Source organism: Danaus plexippus, chromosome Z, assembly GCF_018135715.1.
Source record: "Danaus plexippus chromosome Z, MEX_DaPlex, whole genome shotgun sequence".
Classification (NCBI taxonomy): Eukaryota; Metazoa; Arthropoda; class Insecta; order Lepidoptera; family Nymphalidae; genus Danaus; species Danaus plexippus.
Genome location: NC_083559.1, coordinates 792079 through 820052, shown reverse-complemented (window position 1 = coordinate 820052; position 27974 = coordinate 792079). Strand labels below are relative to the sequence as shown.

General features: G+C 31.2%; 3 protein-coding genes across 4 annotated transcripts; 1 reads left to right on the top strand and 2 right to left on the bottom strand.

Moving 5' to 3' along the window:
• The first annotated feature begins 501 nt into the window (after positions 1-501).
• LOC116777794 (GATOR1 complex protein NPRL2-like) lies at positions 502-7550 on the top strand. The gene is made up of 9 exons (XM_032671513.2): positions 502-855; positions 1290-1381; positions 1451-1607; positions 2238-2349; positions 3268-3503; positions 4411-4521; positions 4928-5062; positions 5313-5473; positions 5633-7550. Exons 1-9 carry the CDS (start codon positions 661-663, stop codon positions 5817-5819), a joined length of 1386 nt encoding a protein of 461 aa, XP_032527404.1. The 5' UTR covers positions 502-660; the 3' UTR covers positions 5820-7550.
• Positions 7551-7984: 434 nt separating this feature from the next.
• Positions 7985-23098, bottom strand: LOC116777726 (proton-coupled amino acid transporter-like protein CG1139). Of its 2 annotated transcripts, none has more exons than XM_061526334.1 (9): positions 22952-23098; positions 16249-16323; positions 11042-11161; positions 10631-10781; positions 10207-10416; positions 9847-10119; positions 9600-9778; positions 9342-9511; positions 7985-9027 (listed from the first exon to the last, which is right to left on the bottom strand). In XM_061526334.1, exons 2-9 carry the CDS (start codon positions 16317-16319, stop codon positions 8789-8791), a joined length of 1413 nt encoding a protein of 470 aa, XP_061382318.1. In that variant the 5' UTR covers positions 16320-16323; positions 22952-23098; the 3' UTR covers positions 7985-8788. The 2 variants fall into 2 exon arrangements, with proteins under 2 accessions (XP_061382318.1, XP_061382320.1); XM_061526336.1 differs by lacking the exon at positions 22952-23098 and adding an exon at positions 18822-18845.
• Positions 11457-13848, bottom strand: LOC116777727 (uncharacterized). Its single transcript, XM_032671425.2, has 2 exons — positions 12834-13848; positions 11457-12721 (listed from the first exon to the last, which is right to left on the bottom strand). The coding sequence occupies exons 1-2, from the start codon at positions 12834-12836 to the stop codon at positions 12143-12145; spliced, it is 582 nt and encodes a 193-aa protein (XP_032527316.2). The 5' UTR covers positions 12837-13848; the 3' UTR covers positions 11457-12142.
• Positions 23099-27974: the final 4876 nt, after the last annotated feature.

The window sequence follows — 27974 nt, the reverse complement described above, 5'->3', positions numbered from 1 at the left end:
GAAAAAAAAAATCTTGAATTGTTTAATAATTAATTTATCAGTTTTCATGTCTCCTATTTTCAAAAATATTTCACGTAGGTTTAAAAATGTTATAGTTATCTCTAAGAACCCTTAAATTTAAAATAAATAATATTTTAAAGACTTACATTGATTACGGATAGCTTTAAACAACGATCCTCAAATAATACACGACTACTTTTTCAAAGTTCTCTATTTTTCGATTACTACCCACAAATAAAAAAAGTTTTCCTCATTAATAATATGATAAGGTATATTTTAGAAAATTTTACTAAATAGACTTATTAAAAATACTATCCCTTAACCAACATTAGAAGATCTAATGAAATTATAAAAAATAAAATTGTATTATATAACTCAATAAATAATAAAAATTTGTTTAGAAATATATTCCTTGAACTAATTTTACTCTATGAATATAGCTTCTGGACGAGACATCACGTCCTTATTTAATCTGTGCTATTATTTCAAAATTGACAAGTGACGAACATTGTTTTTTTTAATTTTTTTCAATTCTTAGAAATGTTTAATAAAATGTCACGCGATACCTGTTAGTTTTTAATCATTCTCTGCTTATTATGGAGTATAGAGGGTAGTACCCTTAATTTTATTTTTTATAGTATAATATTATAGACTTATCCAATGCAAGTACATCTCGACACATTATCTGATTTCGAGGAATTCGAGCACGATACCAGTGTAGATTCAAAAGTCGCTTTAATGTCCTCAAAAATTATGGAAACACGTTATTACGAGGGATGTGGACGAGAGGGTCCCATCCGCTGCATCTTCCTGGGAGAGTTCCATCCGGTAGCAGGACCCAAAATATCGTGCCAGGTATGTTACAAACCGTTTTATTATTTTAATCAAAACTTTTTGGTCCCATAAACATAACATCCTGTCCCTTGATTAACTATATCTTTGACCTACCTACATAACTGAACATGTGGCTAAAATATGTAATTGAAATCATATAAAATATCATTTATTTCTAAGACCATAAATATTAATGTAACAATTGTAATTACAGTAAAATATTCTAGCTGTTCAATGTTTTAAATGAAACACATTATTTCTAAACAAGTAAAGAGCAGTTTGGAGTATTTAAAAAGAAATTTTTCTATAAACTGTAATAAAGACTTGTTTTATAAAAGAGCTATGATACAGAAACCTACATCTAAATTCTAAAATGTCTCTTCAGATGTTGGTTCTACCAGAAATCTAACCAAAATTTTCACTTATATATTCCCTTATATGCCACCTTGTTTCAGTTTCCTGAAGACTATGTGTCCAAGGAGCTGTTTGATTCAATAAGTGCTTACATCATTCCAAAACCACAAATACAGAAATGCACAATGACAATGTGAGTAACAAAGTTAGCAATAAATTTTGTAAGCCACAATTATTATTTATTTGAATGTTAACTCAACAGTAACGCCCTCGGTCACAAAATCATCGGCTATCCCATACGAATAGAAAACTCGAGGTATGAACGGAACATGTATCTGTTCAATCTCTGCTTTGTCTGCGACAGTTGGTCGAAGACTGTTCAATATGAACCCGTTGTGAAGAAGCTCGGAGAGCACTTGGTAAGAGGCAAATAATGTATTTTTTATATATCACTTAGACTGGACCTTCCCAAAGTGTGCGATATGTCGTCCTTGTGGGCACTACAGGTTTAATGGAGAGTGGTAAGAGACCCAGAACAAAATGGGGAGTGCCAAAAATAATTTTTCATAAAAAATTAGTTTGGGAACCACTGTCATAGAGTAATTGTTTCTCTTCTTGGCTATGAATGAAAATTAGTATACATAAACTTCATATACAAATTTTTAATCTCAAGTAAGACTTGTTAGAAAATAAAAATATTCCCTATGTGATGATTAAAAACGGCAGGTGTTATAAAAAAATTATACATTATAACAGCCGCGTAGTATTTCTTCTTCATGTTCATTGTAAATAAATAAAATAGCTAGCTAGCTAGATAGGTAGACAAAGGAGCTTGGACGGTGGAGGTGGAGGTGAGCGTTTAACGCGCGTTAGTTGTGGGCCCTTTAAACCTACACCTGGGTCGCAAGTCCCAGGCACTGTTGAAGCTCCTCTCCCTGCAACGATGGATCCGCCACCCGCACGGTGAATCCATGGAATGATGAGGGATTTAATCTCTATAGCTGTTGTAATTATTAGTACTAAGTGTTGTATATTTGTGTTTGTAACAGACGATCATGGAAGAGGAGACCCGTTTTGTTTCAAGTGGCTCCAGCAAACTACCGACCCTGCTAGCACACTTACTCCACGATTTGAACACTTACAGGAAAGCGACGCTCGTTGGTGAGTTACATTGTGATTCCCTCCCATACCTCGACTAATAATTACACTGGTTTAGTTTGTTATGAGATTATTCCAAATATTTTACATAAAATTAATTAAAACCATAAGAAACGTTAATTATTACGGAACCCATGTAATAATATATAATGAATAGTTTTCACTTTATGCCCTTGGAGATAGTCTCAGTAATACTATGCGTGAAGCGGTTAGTCTTTCGATAGCCAGAGCGCAAAAAGAAATAACCACAAACAAGCTATCAGTAGGTTTTGTGAGAGAAGCACTAGGGATATAAAATCAAACGTCAAGCCTTACTCTATCCTTAAAGCGGCTTCGTTTTGGACTATAATGATGGATACGTATGAGAAGCAATATAAAATACCAGAGGATATTCATGGATTTTGAAGCGCGTCGTGCTAATAGAGCTCGCGGTTCCTTGGGAAACCAACATCTCCAAAGACCATGCCATCAAGGTCAACAAGTATTACGAGCTCACTAACGAACTTACTAAGAAATAGGTTCGTTGTAAATTTGTACGCGCTAGAAGTAGGAGGGAGACGTTTAACAGCCAAATCAACGTACTAAAAGAGTTGGGCCTGTCCAGAACTAGCATCAGTTCATTCTTAGGACGTGCGTCGAAGGCAGCCCTAGTGGGTTCGTTTCAAGTTTGGTTAGGTAGGGAGAGGAGCTTGGACGGTGGAGGTGAGCGTTTAACGCGCTTTATATAGGGACCCCTCAACCTACAGCTGGGTCGCAAGTCCCAGGCACTGTTGAAGCTCCTCCCCGGCACCCGCATGGTGAATCCATGGATTGCCGAGAGCTTTCGTCTCTTGTTATCTGTAAAATATGAAAGATTATTACTTATGAACAATGATTATTAGAATCTAGTATAACAATTTTAGTGTCATTAATAACTTTCAGAGGGCGACACGGTGATGCACCTCAAAGTACTGGAAGTGAGAAAAGATCCAACCCCCGTCCATGATTTTGATGTTCCTGTACTGGTGGCTTCGGTAGGGCTTCCGCGACCGGGGCGCCCGCCGCGTGTGCCCCCCGGACCACAAGAGGAGTCCGAGCAGAGCCAGGAACACATCGAAGTTGAAGAAGAACCCTTTGAGGTGCACCTAGACGCCGACTGGGATCTCACAACAAGACAGGTGTAACAGATACAATATGATTCCCAATACTGATATCTATTTGCCATACATTTATTAAGATGACTACTAAGACCATACCTCTGAAGGTTTATTCCCTTCTTAAAACATTGAAGTGTCCATTATTTTATATATATATTTTGTCTGTCTGTTCTGTGTTGTATACTGTCTGTCTGTTCGCCATAAACAGAAAAACTACTGTACCGATTATCAAACAGATATCACTACTCTATAGCGTGACACTCGAGGAAGGTTTTAGTATATAATTTGTTGAGTTTTTGTATTGACTTGTGTGTATATTAACGATATTTGTTGAAGATGTCGGGAAAACATGAGCCGTCTGAGAGCTTATAACGAAAACGCTGCCTGGAGTCTTTGAGATATAACAGAATTATATATAGTGGAATTGTGTATCTAATATAGGTCTGCAGAAAAGTCCGAGGTGGCATATGTCTATACCTTAAGGATGACATACTATATCCATTTTACAACTTTAAAAAATTGGCATTCCTGAAGCGTTTATTGGAAAGCTATTTACATAAATACGGTATTAACTCTTATCAAAATAAATTACTTCGTTTCCAAGCCTACATGAATATCTGTAAATTACTTTTTAATTTTTAAAGTTTTTAAGTTCGAAAATTATCATAATATAAGTTAAATAATTCTCAAAATTAAATAGGCTATTTTATATTTCTTGTAAAGAGCCCGTGGGAAGCAGGGGCTGGTTCCTAGTATATATACAATTTTAACTATAACCATAACAGTACTGAAAATATAAAAAAATATCAACTAACACCAGCCCAAAAAACTTTATCAACAGGCAATCATGAAAATTCAAACCCTTTTTTTTTATATAATCAGTTAAGTCTTAATCCATCAGCCATACTAAATCATATTTTATTTCCAGCTTCTTCCTCACATAAACGGTTACAACCACATCTCGAAGATAGCTTCGGACACCAACGTTGAAAAGACACTCGTCAAGTCGTGTATACAAAACTTGGTGTACTACGGAGTGGTCAGTTTATTAATGTTAATGTAGGAAATCTTAAACTAATTTTATATAAAAATCAATCAATTTATTGATAAAAATATATAATATATAGCTGATCAATTTTGTATCCGCACTCTTTTACATAGCTTTTAAATAATTGTATGTTAAAACTATGTATATATATATATATATATATATATATGTATATATGTATATATATGTCAATCCTAATCTTTATCTAACCATATCTCAAAGTATATAATGTTATAGCAACATTGTATTCATTGTTGCCGCCTTAATTTACAATATAACCTTTACTATAGATTTTAAATATTCACTTATTGGATATCTTTAAGAATCTTTATCAAATAATCGATAACTTTTGATGATATTTTTCATTTTTGTTAATTTATACGTCACTAAATTCCAGGTGACTCTGATACCCGTGCTCAAGTTCAGCAACATGTACCGAGCCACACCTAACCTGAGCCGATTAATGAACGATCATGACATGCAGCACTCGTGTCTGAAGTACATCAACAACGACTGTGAGGGGAAGGACAAGGTTATTTATTACATATACATACATATATATAACTAATTTATAATTAATAATACCATTTTATACTACTAAATTAAAAAACCTAATTAAATGTACTTAAATATATATATATATATATATATATATATTGTAGAAAAAAATGTATATAAATGTATATGTGCTTAATCAACTCGCACATATACACACACGATAGCTTAGTTTGCTACATATTTTGTATATGAATTTTATTTATAATAAAACGTCACCCACCCAGCCGTCACTGTCCGACGTGGTGGGTGTGCTGTGTTCACTGCAGCAGGGTACAACGTTGCGTGCGGTGTGCGATCGGCACTTCACATCCCCCGGGGTGCCGTTCGATGTGAGACGGCTGATAGTGTTCGCACAAATACACGGCCTCGTAAAGTGTCTTAAGAGGTAAGCACATTGATTTACCCCCAAAATTAACGTTCTGGGGTAATTTTTATTTCTACATGTCGTATTTCAATGTAGAGTAAATACAGTTGTTATACAGTGTGTTCTGTTTGTATAATATTTTCTTCATAAACAAAATAACCTTGTTGAAATTTGTTAAAGGTATCCAGTCTATATCCGGAACCCGACACGTCAGAACGGCTACAGAGTCGACTCTATAATAGGTATACGAAGGCTGTTCACTGGCAGGCATAACGTGGACGAGATATGCTGCCTAGCCCGCATTGACCTCCCTACCCTCGATCAGATTATAGAAGACGATCCCAACGTTATTATAATATGGAGATAGGCGACAGCTTTGATATGGAAGCCACATGCAAATAACACTTACGGGGCTATTATATAACCCCGTGATCAACAACTGGATTTCTGGGGTAACAGAATCACCCCGTTATATTATGTAGCAGGTAAATTGTGAAGGCTGGTGATGATTTTTTTTTTTCATGCTAAATTATCTTTCTTCCTCTAAGATCTTCATAATATATCGATCATAGTTCCTACAATATATATATATATACATCAGCTGTTCGTTATGAATGTAAGCTCTAATTTAAATAACATTTTTGTTACAATTGTTAAAGTCGTATACTTGATGCGACATTGGAAACCGCCTTGAAATAATTAATGTTAAGCTATCTGTTCCAGTTTCCGTCGAAAAGTATAAAAAAAGCAGTATTCTATACTTTATTTATGTTATTAGAAATATTAGAGGTATTAGCGAGACGGTTGTTTTAAATTTATGTTCAAACTTACTTAAACCGGTGATAAACGTGATATTAAGAATATTTAGTCACTTTCGATTGTTACTTAATACGCCATTCCAATGATTGGCAGCTTTTTTTTATTTTTTTTTGTTTATTTATAACCCCCAGTTATTTGTAAGGGAAATATAATTTACCCCCAAACCAAATTTTACACTAAAATGTGAATAAATTAAATAAAAGGAAGTTTTTTTATTTTGTTTAAAAAGTACTTCGGATGCGACCGCTGTCACCGTATTATGGAAACATTTTTTTTTTTAAACGTTACGTTATATTTATAAAATGTGTTGTCATTTAAAATGATTTATTTCTGTGTTGCCATATCAAAAACAATTAAAACTGGTAATTGTCGTTTCGTTGCTATTTTCATATGGAAATTAATATATCAAAATTATTAGATTTAGCTCGTTCTAAGTATTCTCAATCAATGTATTGTGTGTCTTAATAATATTTACTTAATGTTCACTGTCACTAGAGGCATTTAGTTTAATATTATATAACTAAACTATAAATATTTCTTGTTTAATATATAATTTAAAAAGTATTTTTAATAATTTTGTTAAATGTCATAGTAGTATCGGACTACCTGAACTCACTGCCTGTTCATAATGTAAATATGTTTCACTACATTTGAGTACAATGATCATGTGCCTTACAAACACTGATTACCCCGGGCGGGGTAAGGGGTAAGCTGTGTTTGTTTTACACTTTATACACGGGGACTGAATTATTTTATGTAAATTAAAAATAAAATAAGCTTACAAAAATATCATAGCGATTTTATAATGGCAACATTTTCAAGGTAATAAGAATTGTATTTAAAATATGCTTTTTATATAAAATTATTGCAATTTAAATTACAAATATGTAGTCATGTTACACAGTATTGCCATTAGTTTTGATTTTCCGTTTGAATTTGAAAATATACTCGGCTGTATTGTATCAAGCGCTGGTGTACTTAGCTGGTTACCTAAGTATTTGATGTTAGTATTGTCAAAGGTTATGGGTGATGAGAATATAGTATTTATTATAGATATAATTATTTTTTTAATAATATTAGACCTAAGATTTTTATAAGCAATTGTATGTGGATAGTATTTCAAGAATGCCAGTTTGTTTCGATTAAAATGTTAAATTGTAAGCGATGCTTCAGAACATGTGTTTGATTGTCTCTTGGTAGTATTTTTAATGTATTTTGCAATAAACTCTCAGTTTGTCTTTAAACTTCTCCCGTAAATAAAAAGAACAGTTTAAATCTATTTCTTTGTTTTCTTTGTCTCGTTTTTTATTTTGAACCTACTGAGTTCAAATGAGTTTTTACTGTCTACATCAGTCTTTGTCAAAGTGGGCGATAACGCCTCCTTGTAAGAGACTCACAATAAAGATGGAGGCGCTGTGTAGAGGCTTGGGATTTGTAATTGCATTTAGCTAGGAAAAGTTACACTGGTTTTTCTGTTGGTGATAAAATAGGGGCGCTAAAAAATTATTTATTCTCAAAGTGCGCAGTATACAAAATAACTTTGGGAACCCTTGGACATTGGACATCAACATCAATGGTGCCAAGAATTCTCATGCTTAAATTATACGATACAAGATTTTAAATTTATTAAAATCCATAACTAGTTTCAATACTTTATTATAACGGTCTGATCGAACAAAATTTTTTTGAAACCCGCACAATAAAACCACAAAACTATTTTAAACTTTTATTCAGATTTCAGTTGACGATTAAATAATTTTTATCACAGTACATTACAATGTCGAAGTGCGTTTTAATAATAATAATAAACAAATTGTATTACAATTTAAAAAAATCGTTAGTCAAAAAATGGTTCTTTTTATTGAATTGTGTTTATTTTTCTCTAATCAAATATAGCTAGCTGTATTGGCTGTATAATATTATGCCATAGTCATTATAATAAAAACAATGACGATGTCACATACTGTCATAAATTTGGCATTTTTAAGAATAATAGTTAATACTCTGTTGTAAAATTTAAGCCAAACAGTGCTTCTAACAGTCTGGTAATATAAAACTAGCTATAATACAAACTATTGGACTCCTTAAAGCTTCTTCGCTTAAACGAAACGTTTCAACAATATTAAATGTCATTTGAACATTCACATTTATTTTATTTGGTAAATGGTAACGTGGTTTTATACGGGTTTATTTATCTTATTTTAAAAGTATTCTTAATCCAAATTTGAATAACTATAGATATACTAATAAATTAGACTTATTTATACATATTCCTGTATAACATAGATTATTCTTAACAAGTACACAAATCTAGTCGTACTTAGTCGTGAAAAGACAATTGAAAATAAAGTACTAATAACTTAACAATAAGGTTGTTTTTAATATACTTCCATTCACCCGTATATATATCATGTAGGTTTTTCACCCGGCTTCGCTTCACAAAAGAGACAAACCTATTCCTGATCAGCTCATTTGTTGGTACATTCTCTTAATATAACCCTTATATTAATAAGTAGTCTAAAATGCTTGTACGATAGAGGCTATACTTTGATATGTTCCTGTGACAAAGATAAACAACCCCAGCGATATGATCAAGAGATTCTTCACTGTGATAAAGACTGTCAGCCCGTTGTTGTTCTGGTAGTGGGACACGAGCTGTATGATCGGTGGGAACATGAGGGCGAGGGTGGTGCTACTGATGGCTCCCACCAGGGATATGAACAGTCCCAACTGTGGAATCGACTCCGCCAGAACGACTGAAAATAGTGTCTCACTTAAAAAAACAATAATATAATATCATACTCGCTTTTCGTCCAAATACTTGTTTACCAAAACAAATATTGTTAGTATAAAAAACGCAATGTCTTAGCCGGATGTCAGCGATAACGGCTGGTGAAAGACCCATAAAGAAGTGGGGCCGCTAATATAGTTAGCCATAATTAATCAGTTTTAATATGAAGTTACTATGGTTTTTCATTAGGTGAAATTGAGGGCGCTAAAAAAATATTTATTCGTAAAATATTCAGTGGACACTATAAGTTTGGGAACTTCTGCCTAACACCATACTCACAGGTGAGTAGTACTAGCAGAACTCTGAATCCCAGCTCCTTGGCCACGGGTGACGACTTCCCGTACTTCTTCTTGAGAGGCGGCCACATTATCGCGACCGGGACGTACATCTGGAGAGGATAAGTCAACAGCATAGCCAGAGTTATCAATACCTGGACCGTTGTGCTTAAACTGAAATTAAAAAAAAATATTTACGTTGAAAAAAAATATATTTATTTATTTATATGTGTGTTCAAACAGTCTGTCTCGTGTATCTTACACATTCGCGGGGTTCAGGTTGAGGGTGACACTGCCAGCGACCTCATCACCCCACTTGAGGTAGCCGAAGAAGCCGACCGTTACGAATATACCAGCAACAATCACCATACCCAAGTTTAAAACGCCCAAAGGCTTCTGGAATAGCTCCGGTTTCCGCATTTCGTTTTTCAATGGCAGCACCTGATTATATAGGATTTTTATTACAAGAACAGTTTATGGAGTAGATCTAATGAAGTGTAAGTATTCACCAATCCTATGCCTTCGAAAGCGTAAATAGCTGTACCGAAGTACAAGGGTAGCTGGCTCCAGTGAGCTATGTAGTCCCTGCTCTCCACCGGCGGTATGTCCTGTACAGCTTCGTACAAAACAGCGCCAACTCCTAGCGCCATCATCACGTTGGCCAAAGTCGAGAACGGAGTTAAATATTTCAGGTTTCGCACCATACAGATCAGTAATATAGGTATTATGACGAATATCATGTGTATTGTTAAATCTATATGCAGACCTCGCTGGTCACATATCTGAAAACAAATTAAATTATATCCCATTGACAGACAGATTTTTCACATTCGTCCAATATCACTAGGCATAAATAAAACAGTTGTTACCATTTTAACGTTGTTCGCTATGAATACTATGTAGACGCAACAGAAGCCCAGTTGTGTGATGCACAGAAATGTGTTCACCAGGATTTTCATGGTCGGTGCGAGCGGCCTCAGTGTCACCGGTCCGTACTCGAACACCAGCGACACTGTGTCCGCGAAACCCGGAGGCTTGTCCCTTTTAGTCTTCCTATACATCTCCTCTGAACAGTTCAGCTGATAACGAAATTAAATTACGTCTTAATAACATCACATCCATGGACTGGTGAACTCATTGGAACTTGACGAACATGACGAAATATTCAATGAGGACGAAGTAATGTCTTTTATTAACAATATTAAGTGGTACCGAAAAGACTTAACCGAGTTTAAGTACATATAGGAGGTCGTAAAATATGTATAAAATATTTAAAAATTATATTTAAATTACCAGTAAATGTTGAGCGTGGACGCATATAACACCGAGTATCGCTGTCATGATAGGTGAAAAAATAATGCCACCGTTCTTAAAAGCGTCGCCCATAGCCAGCAAACCGGAACCGATGTTACCTCTGAACAGATGTAGCATCGTGTCCATATAGCTGGAATATTAAAAAAAAAGATAATTATCATTTAAAAAAATACGAATATACAAATAAAAACGTTTATTGATCATAACAAATCTATCAATAATTGACAGGAGATGAAGCAGTTGACTTGATTGGAATTAATGTTGAATAAACAGCAACATTTAAATAAAATATAAATTCTTTGATAAGTTACAAGTCATCTTTAGAGCAGAATTCCAATCTGGCTTTAAGAAACTGTTAGCTGACGTCGTGGTCTCATCATCTACACTTACGATGTCGGATGTGTGACGTGGGGATGTTCAGGGTTGGGCTCATCCTCGCTTCTTACTTTACTATCCAAGTTAATGATCTGCTCACGAGACTGGTACTCCCCGTAACTATCAGTCGTCGTACTGAAAAAGGTTTTGTGTACTTCAGTCTAAGTTAAGTATTAAAGATTATTGTCTATTGTCTGTTTAATCGCTTAAAAAAAAACTTTTTATGCTGTTCCAATCTTAAATCTAAATGTGACAGATTATTGACAAGGGTTTTACGAGCGCCATTTTTTTTTTCTCATAAACTGGTAACTGTTATAGTAAATAGCTGAATAGTAATATGGTTAAAGTTGTACGCTTAGCACAAGTTTTGCATAGTAAAAGAAACTTTTTCTGTTCCTCATTCGTAGTATAATGAAGCGAGCTTATATTAAAAGGTTATATTTAATGATCAGTTAATTAACTTGGAAATACTAATTACGATTATTAAAGTTGGAAGCCATTAGGTTAAACTTTGCATTTTGCAACGATAAAAACATTATGCATATTCATAATTGATTGCAACCATCTTAATAGCTATTGTATATGATTAAAAAACAAAAAAAAATCAGAAGTCACTTGATATTATTTATAAATTATGCGTTGACATACAAATAAAATGAATTCCTACATATAATGAGATATTTACTAGTAATGGTTTTATATCAACACTGTTTACATAAATATATTTTTATTATTTTATTTTATATAACACACAATAAAAATTATAATATTATTCAATGTGTATTGTGAGGTAATCGCATCGCCAGCGTCTTAATGATTATCAAGGTAATGGGGCCACAATATTTATTGAAATATATATGTATATATATATATATAAAATTTTTATTAAAACGAATCTTAAAAAATCACTTTAATACATAAATATTGAGTAAATAAAACTTTACTACTTATCAAATACGTACTTCGCTGTATTAAAAAGCGATTTTTAAACACAAAATCGCCTACTAAGATAAAGGAGATTAAAATATTCATATAAAAAAGTTATATAAATACGTTCTTACTACTACGATTATATTATTTTATAACATTTACCTAATCTATTTCATAACACAGGTTTCAGAACAGATTATATAACGGTCTTAAAAACTGATTTATTTGTCGGTTGACTTTTCTGGGTCGATTAAAATAACCTGACACGAGATTGCCGAAACCTGATGCTGCAGCGGAGGCCACGTTGTAGCCACCATTGAACGGATATTGGTGTTGAGCAAATGGATAGGGTTGATTGAATCCTTGGTTGAATCCATAATTAAGGGGTCCGTTGAATCCACCGTGCTGGCCGTACCCTATATGACCGTGGCCACCGTGACCGTGTCCGCCGTGGCCGTGGCCGTGGCCGCCGTGGCCATGGCCATGTCCTTGATGTTGTGGTACCACAGGACCTCCGCAACCAAAGAAGTAGTTAGTGACAGGAGCAGAAATATAAGTTTGATCAGGATGTCCGAATTTGTCTCCAAAAGTCCGCCCGTAACCTCCGTAACAAGGATTATTTTGATGTTTTTTCTTCTTGCGATGTTTGCGGCCAAGTTCATCGTAGTCCTCACCATCGTCGGCAAGATCACGGGTTTCGGACACATCCTGCGAGTTAACGAGGAACAACGAACATAGCAGGAGAAAAATCACCACTGGAAGTTTCTGAAAAAATATATTTAATTACTGAAAAAACCTCTAAAAACTAGAAATATAGCACTTATATGAACTGATTTTTTTTCTATTATAAAATTAGACTCAACAAAACAAAACTCACCATTTTTGGTAGCGGTGGTATTCAAATCAGCTGTTCCCAGTTTGAGTCGCCTACTGACTGAGGCTACGGCGATTCGGGGATTCTGATGTTGAAAGTGAAAGTTTACGAAGAACAGTATCGCAATCAAAATGGAATAACCGCTCCACGTTGTGGGGATTATTAGGCAATGTTCCATCTGACGGGTTAAACCGAAATACTTTTGAAACAGTATCAAAGAAACTGTCAAAAGTTTGTCACGAACGCAGAGTATACGAGATGTTTTATTTTGATAATCAAAATTACGGTCGCTAACCAATGTTTGGATATAAAAATAGTTTTCTTATGGCAACATTTTAAAACTTTCAACGTTATTAATGCAATACAATTTAAACTAATAATATATACGTAGTGTAATCCGAAAAATATATTTTTTATTTGAATGAATACCCGCGGAAGTCTTAGATCTCGTCATGATACAATATTTGAGACGAGGACGACAAAAAAATACAACATTAATGATCTCTTGGGTTAGTCACTGTCTGTTATTAAATTGATGATAACAAAACACGAACAAGCGAATCGTAAATTCATTAAAACATCTTTCATAAACACTGTCAAGAATTTGTTGTACTACAAACGAAAAATAGAAAAAAGCACAAATAGTCACTCTGTCACTGCTCCTCATAAAAACTCCTATAGCCAAATATAACTAAAAGCATTAATGTTATACAAATTCTAATTGATAAAATTCTTTGTAATGTAATTTAAGACTTGTATAATAAACCACATAGCGTTAACTTTTTACCCAACATTATTATTAACTAATAATTTTTCGATAACTTAAACGTAACTCTTACGTACACCAAAAGAACTTAGCGTGAACAAAAGAACTTAGCGTTTTTATTAAACTAAAATTTAGAATATAATGAATTACTTTTTTCAAATGTTTGATTCAATAATGAAGTTAACAGTTTGTTGAGTATATATTTTGTCTGTCACAACACTAACGTAGGATATATACGCAATGGAAAACATGAAACTATCTTTTGTATTTGTCAAAAGTGTGGATGAAATGGAGCATCCAACTTAATACCACATTTAAATTTGTATATTTTTGTTTAAAAAAAAATCAGTATTATCCGGAACGTACTTCTTCAGTTAATAAATTAATACTTTTAAAATCATTACAACCAAAGGCAACTATGGCTTATCAGTGAGCTGAGTATATATTCGATTCGGAGGCGAGATTGCAATAACATCTGAAGATAATATACGAAAGTACCTTCAAACGATTTAAGATAACAGATTTCAAGATATAAATGGCTTTCATTTTCAACAAATAGTCACAATTAACAATCTAAAGTTATCTTTATATAAGATTATTTCCGAAAACCTAATTCGTATTAAAACATATACATTTTTACTTATTTATAAATAATTTAAAACAAAACAGTGGCTATGAACAATTTAAAATTTATTTTTAGGTAATTTTTGTTTCCGTTAGTGTTAATAAAAACCTACATTTTATTAGTAATGAAGTAATCATTTGTCTCAATTTACTATTTCCCTATCAACTACTGAATATATTAACATTTTAATTTCATATTGTATTCATTTGAATTTATTATTTATTATTTCCATAATTCAAGTAATTATGAGAATTTTATTATTCATTCTTTGAACAAATGTAATTGGCACAGATCCTTTTGAGGGGTGGACATATTCAATTTCAACTGACATACTCGTAAACAGATTTATTTTTAATAATTTTTAACCGTGAACTCAAGGATCTATCTTAAATAATAAGCAATATTGTTATGGCAACACTATATGTGTAGTCTATCTTAAATACAGATTATAAGTTAAGTAAAAACAAAATTAATATTGTCAAAATGTATAAGTCCTTGTAATGTTTGAAATCTAATCTCTAAAACTCTACCTAACTTGTATGTAACTGACAGTACAAGGGAAAACGATTTAATTTTATCAAACGCGTAATTCATCTTATACAAATATGTCAAAATTCTCGCATTTAAGTACTAAAAAGACATAATATTTATTCCTTTGTTATCTACATAATACACGTTGTCTTCCGAAAATACATGAAGAAAACTATATAATAAAAATTAGCAACTCTAATGCGGAATTTGTATTAAAAAATACAGTTATTTTATAATGTAAACATAGCATCAGCATTATTTCGTTAATTCATTATAAAATTAAATTGATTTTGTCTTCTGTCTGTCTGAAATCAGCGCGATCGATCGAAAAAAATGTATTAAAACTGTAGTATGCGAAGATTTACGAATCAAAAACTGGTAACGCTCCGCATGTTGTGACGACGTGTAATTAGTTTGGACACACTGATAGCTATTCCTTTGCTAGCCGATATAATCAATACATATTATAAAACAAAGTCCGTCGCCGCGTCTGTCTGTCTGTTCGCGATAAACGGAAAAACTACTGCACCGATTATCAAACAGATATCACTACTCTATAGCGTGATACTCGAGGAAGGTTTTAGTATATAATTTGTTGAGTTTTTGTATTGACTTGTGTGTACATTAACGATATTTGTTGAAGATGTCGGGAAAACATGAGCCGTGTGAGAGCTTTTAACGAAAACGCTGCCTAAAGTCTTTGAGATATAACAAAATAATATATGGTGGGATTGTGTATCTTATATAGGTCTGCAGAAAAGTCCGAGGTGGCATATGTCTATACCTTAAGGATGGCATACTATATCCATTTTACAACTTTTAAAAATTGGCATTTCTAAAGCGTTTATTGGAAAGCTATTTACATAAATACGGTATTAAGTCTTATCAAATAAATTACTTCGTTTTGAAGCCTACATGAATATCTGTAAATTACTTTTTAAGTTTGAAAGTTATAATAATGTAAGTTAAATAATTCTCAAAATTAAATAGTCTATTTTATATTTTTTGTAAAGATCCCTTGCAAAGCAGGGGCTGGTACCTAGTAGTAACATATAAAGACTAATAATAACATAAGTCAGTAAAGTCTTAACAATTTTGACGCTAGATGTCGCATCGAGAAATAGACATGACGTTTTAAATGTCTAGCATTACATTAGATTCACTGATTAGATACATGTATAGCGGATTTAGTACAAATTATTTGTTTTTAAAGAGATAAACGTCAACATTGCTTACGTCACTTAAATCACTTATGTAGTTAAGTACTTTAAATGATATTTCAAAGTGAAACTTCAATTAACTAACTAAGTATCCTTGTATTTCTTGAAGGTTCTTCATAATCACATTCTTCAATAGTCCGCACTCACCGAACTCACTGTCGTTCGTCCAGACGTCGAATTTATATCAAAATCAAACACAGTAACATTCTCCTTTTAACACCAAAGAGTCTTATAAAAATTTATGTCAGCCTCAACTTATTTTTTTTTTTTTGTTACCTGCCATTATGAATGATGGACAACGCGCTGCCGCTGATACTCGCTATGTCTAGTTTTTCCTTCGTCTTCATTTTCCTGCAAAAAAAAAATTGATCATCATCATAAATCTTTAAAACATTGAATAACTCAAAGCGAAAACAAATAAATAACATAAAGCGTATTTAGATTTGCTGGATCGAAAACGAATGGATATTTTTTTCATAATAAGATATTTATTTACACGTTATACCTTGGACCTAATATTTTTTTTTATTTAATAAGTTAACATTCCCTTTCCCTATTACCTAAGTGTCACAGTAACTACGCCAGCCCTTGAGTAAGTTTGCTTTTACATTTATTTATAAATGCGAGAATGTGAACGTTTTAAATGTTCTACAAACCGATTTATCGACATCGATAAAATTCTATTGCATTTAGTTTGCAATGTCTTTGTTAAGAGACTTATATTGTATTAAATATATATGTATAATTTAAAAGATATAGGTATATAACTAAACTTTAAAATAAGAAACCAGTTTGGTTTAATAGGTGGAGCAAAAATAAACATAGGTCTTGTCACGTGTGAGAATTCAAAACCGTTTTCCTCTAAGGCTAAACTAAGTACGCAGTTCTGTTAAAAAATATATATTAATATATGACGAATGAATGAAAACAAACACGTTGACTAAATAGAGATAACTGTCACCTAAGTGTTAGTTGGAATAGACGCGAAAAGTTATTTCACGTTTAATATGAGCGACCGAATTTTATAATGGTAACACTTTAACTATGCAAAGTATATCAACCTGCCATTAATGGATATTACCTTAAAAAGCGTTTCAAAACGATTTCACCTTTGGACTGTTGATATTCGGGTTGACGAAGCTTGTCAGTCAATAAATACTTTTCTTTTTAATCCTAACAAAATATCCAAAGAAATTTCATAGATATAACCATTTTATAAAATTTTAACGTTCGATTTTTAAATATTATAGGTTTTAGTTAAATTCAAACCGTAAAGTAATGTATAAGACAAGTTTGTTCGTGTATCTGTTTAGATTTTTTTAGTTAGATTAAAGTCGTATCAGGATGATATACGACAGTTGTGATAAACATGGCGATAGATTATGATTGACATCAAACAATTATAACGAAAGATAAATACATACTTTTCAATTTTCTCTGAATCGGTACTTTCTTCACTATATATTTTAATTATTACGAATATTCATATATATACCTATATTATTAAGGCAAAAAAATCAAGATATTTAAATATATCAAATCTAACATCAAAGACAAATATTTAAAGTACCAAAAATATTTACCTTCATACGTAATACGAATGAACGAATATAGCAACGAACCAAATTTTTATGCCAAATATCATAAATAACTTATTGCTTTGTAAAGCCAAGGACACACTTGTTATTTATTCTATTCGCATTTAGTGTTTCTAATCACATGAGGCTGTTTTTTTTTTTTTTTACTTTATACGAAGGTTTTATCAATTGCGGTAAAACCTAACAAGTGATTTAGATTTCAACCCGCATAAACAACGGTTTTCATGTTGTCGCGCTTGTTACATTTTAATAGTTTTTAGGAAAGATTGAAGTTATATTACCGATTAAAATAAAATATACCGATGTTTATCAAAGATTATTGATTGATTGAAATGACATAATGCTCGCTAACTGGGAGCGGTATTCAAAAATTTGTAGATGTCTGAAGAAGGTAAACGATTTTATAACTGTCGTATTTCGGAAACATTTTTTGTGACATAAATAAAGCAGTTTGCTATAAATATATTTTATATTATATAGCTGCTTAGAAATACGATATTAAAAATTATTTCTAAATTAAAACAAAATTTATAATTGAAGGCTGTTTAAACGTATAATTACTAAGTCAAATTCATTTAATATCCTGCTAGGACGTCGGCCATTTTGAAACCGGAAAACCGTTCATATTTTAACATATTCATAAATATTAATAACAATTATTAAACAAGCCGGATGATATATATTTATTTGTCTAAAATTTTTCCAACACACCACTATCAGTTTATTTAATGGGCAATAAATTTAAAAATATATATAGCAAAAAAAAAATAGGTATAAATTTCACTCATTTATGGTTCTCGTTTTAATATTCGTTTAACAAATGTTGTAAAAGCAGCATTTTAGTCGACATGCTCTGGATTCTGATGTAAATGTTATTTCCACATTGAAATAATTTGAAAACAACTTTCGTTATACCGCGCAATGTACGTATGACACATATATGTGTGTGTTTGTATATATTTATATATATATATATATATAAATATATGTGTGTGAGTACACTTAATCCACATTATCTCACTCAGATGCTGTCATTATACAACCACACAGCCCTGGCGGAGTAAGTGGACATTTCCTTAATTTAACATAACGGTTCAAGAACAACCTCCTCGTGCATTGCGAATTTCGTATTCTTCAAATGACTCAGCTCGGAACAAAGAGGACACAGTCGAACAAAACTAATGGCTTTTATCCTGTCAGTTTTTTAAATTGAAATATATTAATATTCATTAAAATTAAATAATTCATTACCTGCAAACATAACACTATTGCTTCTAAAAAAATACCGGTGTTTTACGAGTGGTGTGTTGCTTACAGTGAGACTGAAAGTTAATGTGAAATTTAATAAAACAAACGCGATGCCCTTATCATGTTTAATTTAATTAGATTTGAATTCCAACGAAAGTATGCAACGTGAAATAAATTGAAATAGCTCAGTAACTCACGGTGTCGCGGCTCCGTGACATTCAAATCACTGTTTTCAATCAAACTGACCGTTTTAATATCTTTAGAAATTCCTTGAACTTGATGTTTTCAAACGTGTAATTTATCGCACATACTTAAATGTAACTAGGCTTTCCGGGTAATACGCGATTTTTATTATTCTGTAACTAGTGTCTTTTCACCTCTCTTTAAAACTTTCATCTCGTCTGTCCGTGATCATTATTGCTGTAAAGTATACCTAAAGGAACAGGAACGTCGCGATAATCTAGATATAGAATAATAAAAAAAACTGATTGTTATCCGAAGATTTCTTTTAAATGAGTACACGCTAAAATCTAAGATACCATTATCGTAAACACGTTACGAAGAGACAGCCAACATTACAAATAGTATTGACACATAACAGCAATATTACCTGCTATTTATGCAGAAACCGATTTGCTCATTTAGTTATCTATTAACATAACTTAAAATACAACTAAGCATATATATTTAGAATATGTTTAATAGTAAGATTCGCGTTTGTATACCGATCGTCACTAACTAAATTAATAATCAAAATTTCCATAACGCAGACTCGATTACTTAAAATCAATTAATATAATATTAGAGTTAATGGTTATCGATAAGTTTGTCACGTTTAATGAGCGAATGGCATATTAAATTAAATCGTTTGTGTCGTATAAGTCGTTTCAAACTTTTGCCATTACAATTCTCATTAATTTCAATTATACGGGAATCCTGGCCCTGCGATTTCAATTACACTATACAATACTACAACAGCTCTACATCATGATAGACAATGATCAAGATTTATTAAATGATAATTGAATAAAGCACATATCCATTTAATCTTCAGCCTCACTTAGCTTCCTGAGAGGTTATGTACGACAAGAAATTGATACTGTAAGCCTAAACTTTAATATAAATAAAGAAGAGAAAGAAAATATATTTAATAATTACAAAATTATGTATATATTTTAACTATTAAATAATTACATAATTGGCAAAATAGGTTAATCAAATAAAATAATCTTCGGCATTCAGCAAAGTACTCTGGCAGCTAAAAACGTGCATAAAAAAAAATTATAACTCTAATCTTCTGACAGGACCAATGACGTTGGTTTGACATAAATCAAAAGCTTCATTAATATAAATTTGACAAAAAAAATAATTGAATTAAATAAACGTGAGCTAAAACGTGCTACAACAAATAAGAACCGGTCTGAATTAATAAAAGGAGTTAAAAAGAGTTAGTTAAAAAAAAAAAATTATATACGATAAAAGATTTACAAAACACGTTACAATGAATGAAATCATTACAATATTAATACAAAGACAATAACTCGAGGCAGGTGTTTTAGTAATTAATCATTGATACTGTAGTTACCGTTTAATAAACAACAATAGCCATTGATGTTTGTTAGATCATTCATAATACAACTCTTGCTATAAACAAACAAAACTGTCCACATTCGATTCTGCATCTGCATTCCTTTTTTAAGATATATTTTTATGATTTACGATAATTTTAACCAGATCAATAAAAAAAAAGGGTGATATCTTAAGTATTAACAAATTAGTTCACGTTCTGAATGAACGAAATAGTACTAGCGAACGATCACCTCAATTTCACGTTCGTTCATTCAGTGAGACAGCCAGCGACTGTTCCCACGCTACTTAGACCTTAACGAAATATCTGGAAATCTCTGAACTTAATTAACGAATAAATTTCTTCATTAGATCGGATTTTCAAATAAAACCAGGTCTAACATTGGACTCTCGCTTGCTATTCACATAAATTTCTAATATAATTATTATATCTTAAACAATAAGTGTTGCTATCTAACGCCAGTGATTATCTTGACGTAATTTATTATAAGATAAGGTAAACCATTTAGATTTTTATGCTCGACACATGAATGTAATTAAAATGTCAAATAATTTTTATAATTAATAAATGCAAATAGAACAAGAATTTCACTGAAATAGAGTCGCCATGTATTGTGACTGTGCACAAAATAAAATTAATTAATAAAATACAATAGCAGTCTTACAAAATTATTAAGAAATTATGTGACGTCAAATGATTAATGTCAATTTACATTTATTACTATCCAAAAGTTGACATGTCACTTACAACCCATTTTGTTTTAAATATTAAAAATATAAAGAAAATAAAATAACATTTTTGTACACAGGAAAGTTTTTGCAATTACAGTAATTACTGTCTTCGTTTAAAGGTGGGTAAAGTAAATATTTTCCAGTCACGATTAACTGGTAGTTACAAATGTGTACAAAAGATTACTGCCTTAATAATACGAGTAAAAAAAAAGTTTCCTTTACTGTTCCAAATACTCTTTTCCTTCCTCTATTAAAAATATTTTTATATACTTTTGCTTACATCTTATAAAATAATCGCATTGAAACATTAAACATAATAAAGTTATGAAGGTTACCATCATTGTTCAATGAAAATTCATTGAACAGAGATGTATAGAGTATAAATTATAGAATTATTTGTCTCTCACACGTGTGTATTCTTTGTCGTGTGCAATGCAATATTGGTCATAATTATCACTCTATATTATTTTGTTTTTTAATAAATTTCTATACAATTTCTTATCTTAGCCATCGCTCCTTTGCCTCTAATAAGATTTATTAAATAAAAATATTTTCATTCATATATTTGATGTTGTTGTTTTTTTTTAATGTTTACTCTACATTAAAACACCACAGATATTGTTATCGAACCGAAACCATAAACCTAAGGTTGAGTTGCAATAAACTTCCTGATTACTTAAAGTAATTTACTATGATTATTTAATAAGGAAAGGAAATTATTTAGTATAAAAACAATGGTTTCATATAATTTAAAAATAGAATAAAGAAATAATATAATTTAAATATTACGGCTGTCTAAGTTGAGTCAATTTAAAAAAATATGGTGACGTTAAAAAAAAACAAAGTGACATTATCAAAAAGGTAATACGTTTAAAAACTTACTAAAATGTGTATTAAACTTTAGAACACTGTCATTAATAATGAAACGATATTATTTTGATAATAAGCCTCCAAGAACCAGTTAACCTTCACAGTTCAATTGAAACATCTACCTACAGAAAATCAACAACAACCTTCAGCTTTTATCAATTAATTATTTTAATTGTAATTCCAATTTTTAATTTCAACGTATACATACATGTAATCTGAAACTGCTTATTTGAAACTCCATTATAAAACCTCTTTTATTTTTTAAAGATTTCATTGTCTTTTTTTTTTACTAACACGTCAACCAGTTTGATCAGGTTGTGCCTATTCTAAGAAACATACAACTATTGTGACAAGTAACACAGGTAAGTACAAGGACTGATTTTTATTACAATTAAGCATACATATTTATGTCGCAAATAACTTTGAACTAACTTGAAATTAACGAGTTTACACGCCGTGAAATACAGGAAGTCGTTCAGAAATAACAAAATCTAACAGGCCCACGGTCAAATTTTTTTTAATGATATAAATCTCACAAACGAACTATATGTTTCGTTCAAAATTTTATACCAAAACAAAGTGTTTCTTTATTTTTTTAAAGATACTCTTCGAAGTATGAAAGTACACTTGGAATTTCAATCGTCTTATAATATTTAAACCGTAACATTTTCACATATTATTTATAATTCCACACAACATAATTAACAAAACCGCAGCCGATATAAAATATATCAATTAAATTATAGTTAAACAAAACGTCAACCTCACTTTTATTTATAAAAAAAAGTTTTAACTCATCAAATACAAAAATAAATACATCACAATATTAAGCCCTTGCTACCTTTGGAATGTATTTATAAAAAAAAAAATCGCATATAACTAGGACATTCATAGTTAAAATAATTTCGCATTACTTACATAAAATAATTGCATGTAATATTTACCTTTACTACGATAACCTGAGCACAACTCACGCGTATTATGGTCGCGCGCTCGCTAAGGACTGCAAACAGATTTGCCTCCATCAAACCGGCCGAGATTCATCAGACATTCGCTGTGATAAGGCGCGACGTTAACAATAACATAATTTTATATACATTTTAAAGCATATTAAGAAGGATACGCATTAAACAAAGTCATTTCCACTTTCTCAACCTTACAGCATTATAATCAAACGTAACTATCATCAGCGAGACTCGTTGTGTCACTTAATGAATTACATTACTTTTAATTTGATAATTTTGTATGTAATAGATAATTAAAAAAATATATAGGTATACATAAAAGTCGCGGTGGCTTGGAGCCACTCATAGGCGACGGCGCACTTTCGAAACCTGGCAAGTACCAATGAGCCATGTGATCTTTTCCGAGTCATGTGTACTTTCTAAGAGTATGTAGACACCATTGACAGACGGTGTCACCGAGCAGTGCTGGGAGATAACCACAAGCCCAGCCGGGAAACTGGCTGGAAGAGGCGAGGCTACAGCAAGCCTTGGTGTCTTAATAGCCCCAAAAAGTGCGGGTGCAGTAGGCAAGAGGAAACCACTGCAACTATCTTCCCAAGAAAGTCATCATATATACGGATCACTGAAACGTGATGACCACTACGAGTCTGCAAAGACTCTTGCGATGATGATGATGAATTATTTAAGGATTATGAAGTATTAATTTGTGTTTTAGGAGGAACAGGTCGGTCGTTTTAATAGAACGCTTCAAAGTTATCGTTGGTTTATTCTTATTATATTATTTATTCTCCCATTAGCCGTTTGATTTATAATTTAAGCGAGTACAAAAAGTTTTTAAGGGAGTAAATTAAATTAAAAACAAAAACTCAACAGATTTCTTAAATATAATTTTAAATAATTTTCACACGTTAGATGAGATTAAAATGAACATTGTTGAAACAGAACTGTTTTATTATATAAGTTAAATATGTTTTTTATATAGCTTTAATTTATATAATGCAAATAAATGTAAACCATTATTATTTAAACACGTTGTTGCTAGAAAACAAAATGACAAGTGATATTAATGTCAAAAATAAGCAATGATAACCTCTTACTTATTATTAGATAACTGTCATTCTAATAATAGATGAGTTATCGTTTAATTTTCTTGGTTTTCCATTGTAAGAATTTTCCACTGACCAAGACCTACAAATATAATACAGTGTGTTCTCAAGAGTGTCCTCTCGAAAATGCGTAAACACGCGCCATAGATAACTCACTATATTTTTTTATAAATTTTATTGACAATAAGAGATGGCATTTATATATTTATATTTGTGTATGAATTATTACCAAGTTTTCAAATTAAGAATATGAATTTAGCTTATTAAATATTATTTTGTTTCAATCTCGTTTGGTATATTTAATACTTTATTTAATAATTAAAAAAAAAATACAATATTATAGTAAAACGCTCGTATTGATCCAATGAAAATAAATTTCGAATCAACTTAAAAGGTATTATATACTAGATCAGAATAGAGTAGATTGATGCATAGATAGATACATTTAACTAGTCTTCTGATAAGTGACTATTTGAATATGCGAGTCCCCACTACGTCTCAAGCGGAAACATTGTAAACGTTACAAGCTGATGTCAGATAACAAACAAACATTATGAAACAAAACAATTTAATAATTGTATATAGTCTTCACACTAGACTAATTGATTGAAAAATTAAGAATTAATATTTTCATTCGCAGCTGGCCAGTAACAAAGATGAACATGAAAAATATAAAAAAGATGTTTAGATTTTTTTTTTTATTAAGACGTAGTTCGTACAAATTTGCATTTTACTTTCTTATTTAAGTATAGCTGTTAGCTCTATTTCTATTATTAGTTTTGATTTGACTTTACCAAAGAGTAAGTCATCCGTACTGCAACTACGCATGAAATCGAGACCCAACCTCTGTTTAGGAAGTCATAGGAATGGAAGGGGCTAGGTAATTGTCCACCCTTTGGATCATCGTAAAAAATGGGGCCTCATCTTCACCTGCTTAGACGGATACACCGTATATGCACAAGCAGAAGGTCGTCCACATTGTTGGGACATTTTTCCTTCCTCGTGACATGTTTAACGTCATCATACGAACTTAAAGAATTTAGGTTTCTGTTTCTGATAACAAATTTAATGGAATCTAGGATTCTCGAAATAGGTTAAATGAATAGCCTACAACGATTTACATATCATATAAAAAAAATATATATCAATAGTATTTTAAACATTGTTAGTATTCAAAACAACGTCAGGGTATAAATACTAATAACGAACAATTACAGAAATAGTTCAGCTTAACTTCGCGAATGGAGTTTCTTTTTCTATAAATACATACCAATAAAAAAATATACATAGTTAATAATAAAATATAAATCTATATAATTGAAGACGTCAAGGAAATAATATTATCTGTGTATCAAATAAAGATGTATAGTATTTATTTAATATTTTGTTAAAAAAAATAACTGTCAAATAGAATTGTGACAATTGTAAGTCAAAATATAACAATATGCTTAGAAAACCCAATTCTTAAGGCCATATTTAAAAAAAAAAGACAATTCTACATTTATATTATTTGAATAGTTAAAAATGTGTAGACATTTACTCATATAGATGTACATGTATTTCTATACAAAATTCTATTCTATTCTCAGCAAAACATTAATTCATACATGGTCACATCACAGTTTTACTTAACTAACCATAGTAGAGTGTACGATCTTACAATGTACATACTACATATGTATTTAATTGCTGTAAGAGATCGCACGATAATGTGCGTAACGCAACTATGAATCTGTGACCTAATCAAAGTTTATTCACAACAAATAATATAATTTAAACAGATTTCAGTATCTAAGCAAACAAAGTATTTCTCTTCATAGTTCTGAAGGAGTGACGAACTATTTCACAGCTCGTTTTTATATGACATAATTTGTATGACAATAAAGTAATTTTTGAATTAATGAGTAATAATCATCTTTATAGAATCAGTAATTATTATATTTTTATCTATTCATTCTAAGAAGAATCTTATGAAAAATTTTACTGCTCTAAATTATTTAAGTGTCTCATAACAATATTTTCAATACAAGGAGGTATAAAATAATAGATTTAGGCAAATTATATTCCGATTACAAAAGTTATAGAAGTAGTTTTGTTTGATCTTAAAATGTTAATTAATGTAATTTCTATTTGTGTTACAAACATAATGTTATAAAGTGATTTTGTATTCCAATCCTGCTAGATTCATTACTAAAAACTTGATTTTATTAAGACAATGGTTAAATATGCGTATATTTAAAATAATACAGATGAGTAGCATTAAATTCATTAAGATATCAAGATACATATATCTAGTAGATCTAATTTCAATTACTGATTACAGGTTGCTCAATGTTTTTCAATAAATTATTGCAAATTTACAAAGAGATAGGGGCAACTCAGCCCTATTTTTCACAGATTTATTTAAATAAAATATTTTGAGATGGCAATATTGGCATTGAAATAAAATTTCTATGTAACAATAAGGCTCAAAAGGACTCGTATCCAGAGCTGTAAAAACATGTACAAGAAAAAACAAAAAAAAAATTTCTTAATAAACACTGTTTCCATTAGAAACCTGCACATAAAAAATGCCATAACAAAGATATTATCTTCATTTATTATTTCATTTAGAAATATGTTCATTCTAAACATTAATTATTAGGACTTACCGTCATTTGTGTACATTACATATAAATTATTAAAAAAAAATTAAATACTTAGCCTTTAACATTAAAATATTAATAATGCATGAAAATCTGTATTATTTAAATTTTGTATGAATTTAAACTTTTCCTTAGCTGTTATTTGTTATCTCATATATAAAAACAATTCTAAACTATTAAATTTTTATACTGACACCTAATTATTGATAATAATCGTATTGGTCGGAAGAAATACTTAGGTCAAACAATGCATTGTTTTCTCATGCTGAGGAGATAAAGTTGTAAATAAAGAGACAGCTGGTACATGAAATCTTTATTTCTACCGAGTTTGTTTATTTAACAGTAATGAATACAACTTATGACAATGTTTATAAATCAATTATCATGCTCTTATTATTTGAAACTAATGTAATTCTCATAGAATAAATCATCTAATCAGAAATCAATGATGGTAATAAGGTGGTAGTCCAGCTATTTTGACTGTTACAAATGTTACTGTCGTTTTATGAAAATTATTTTTGTGATTTTAACCAAGTCATGATTGAGTTTGAAAGTTTACAACTACTGTAATATGTATACAATATATGTGACTCTAAAGGTCACGGTCTGTCCATAAAATCTACAAATTAAATAAATTAATACATGAGATCTTTAATTATATTTTTGGTCTTAACATTACGCTTATAGCCTACCTCTAGAATGAGTGCACAGTACATTGTTTTTGTGATATATCATAATGGTTGAAAGCCCCCATCATGTTTTTTCTTGATCCCAGGAAAATAAATTGTGTACTCAATTTTCTTCACAGTAGATTTCGAGATCAAACATTATTATGAGGATATTTAATTTCTCGTGATATTAAGGAAGTGACTGCTTGTTAATCTGCCGTTTTTAACCGTATCGACAGTATGCGATCCTAACCATGGCCCGTTTAAATTCTGGTATGGAGGAGGAGTATGGAGGTGAACTTTCGCAGCGGAAGATAAACATCGCTGTGTTGAATTCATTTTTATGTATTCTTTTTGCAGGTGGTGGAAAATATCCTTCTTCTGTAATATTATTTCCCTGACTGTTACATCCAGGCCGAGCGACACCACAGTCAAGCATATTACGAGTGAAAGAGTTACGTTTCATATTTACAAAGTTCTCAAATTCTCGGTGGTTTTGTTTAAGATTGTATTTATTTTGTAAATGATCCGTTTTTTTCTTTAGGTCGATTAGTTACGAAATATTATTCAAATAACAAACTTA

What these genes read in the sequence shown, in the direction of transcription:
- LOC116777726 (XM_061526334.1), bottom strand. Translation starts at nt 16,319, where the DNA reads ATGAAGACGAAGGAAAAACTAGACATAGCGAGTATCAGCGGCAGCGCG. An exon ending in TCCACGCTCAACATTTACTG is followed by an intron (nt 10,417 to 10,630) that starts GTAATTTAAATA and finishes TTTCGTTATCAG; the next exon opens with CTGAACTGTTCAGAGGAGAT. An exon ending in TCTGCTAGTACTACTCACCT is followed by an intron (nt 9,028 to 9,341) that starts GTGAGTATGGTG and finishes CACTATTTTCAG; the next exon opens with TCGTTCTGGCGGAGTCGATT.
- LOC116777794 (XM_032671513.2), top strand. Translation starts at nt 661, where the DNA reads ATGCAAGTACATCTCGACACATTATCTGATTTCGAGGAATTCGAGCAC. An exon ending in GACCCAAAATATCGTGCCAG is followed by an intron (nt 856 to 1,289) that starts GTATGTTACAAA and finishes ACCTTGTTTCAG; the next exon opens with TTTCCTGAAGACTATGTGTC. An exon ending in CAGAAATGCACAATGACAAT is followed by an intron (nt 1,382 to 1,450) that starts GTGAGTAACAAA and finishes TTAACTCAACAG; the next exon opens with TAACGCCCTCGGTCACAAAA.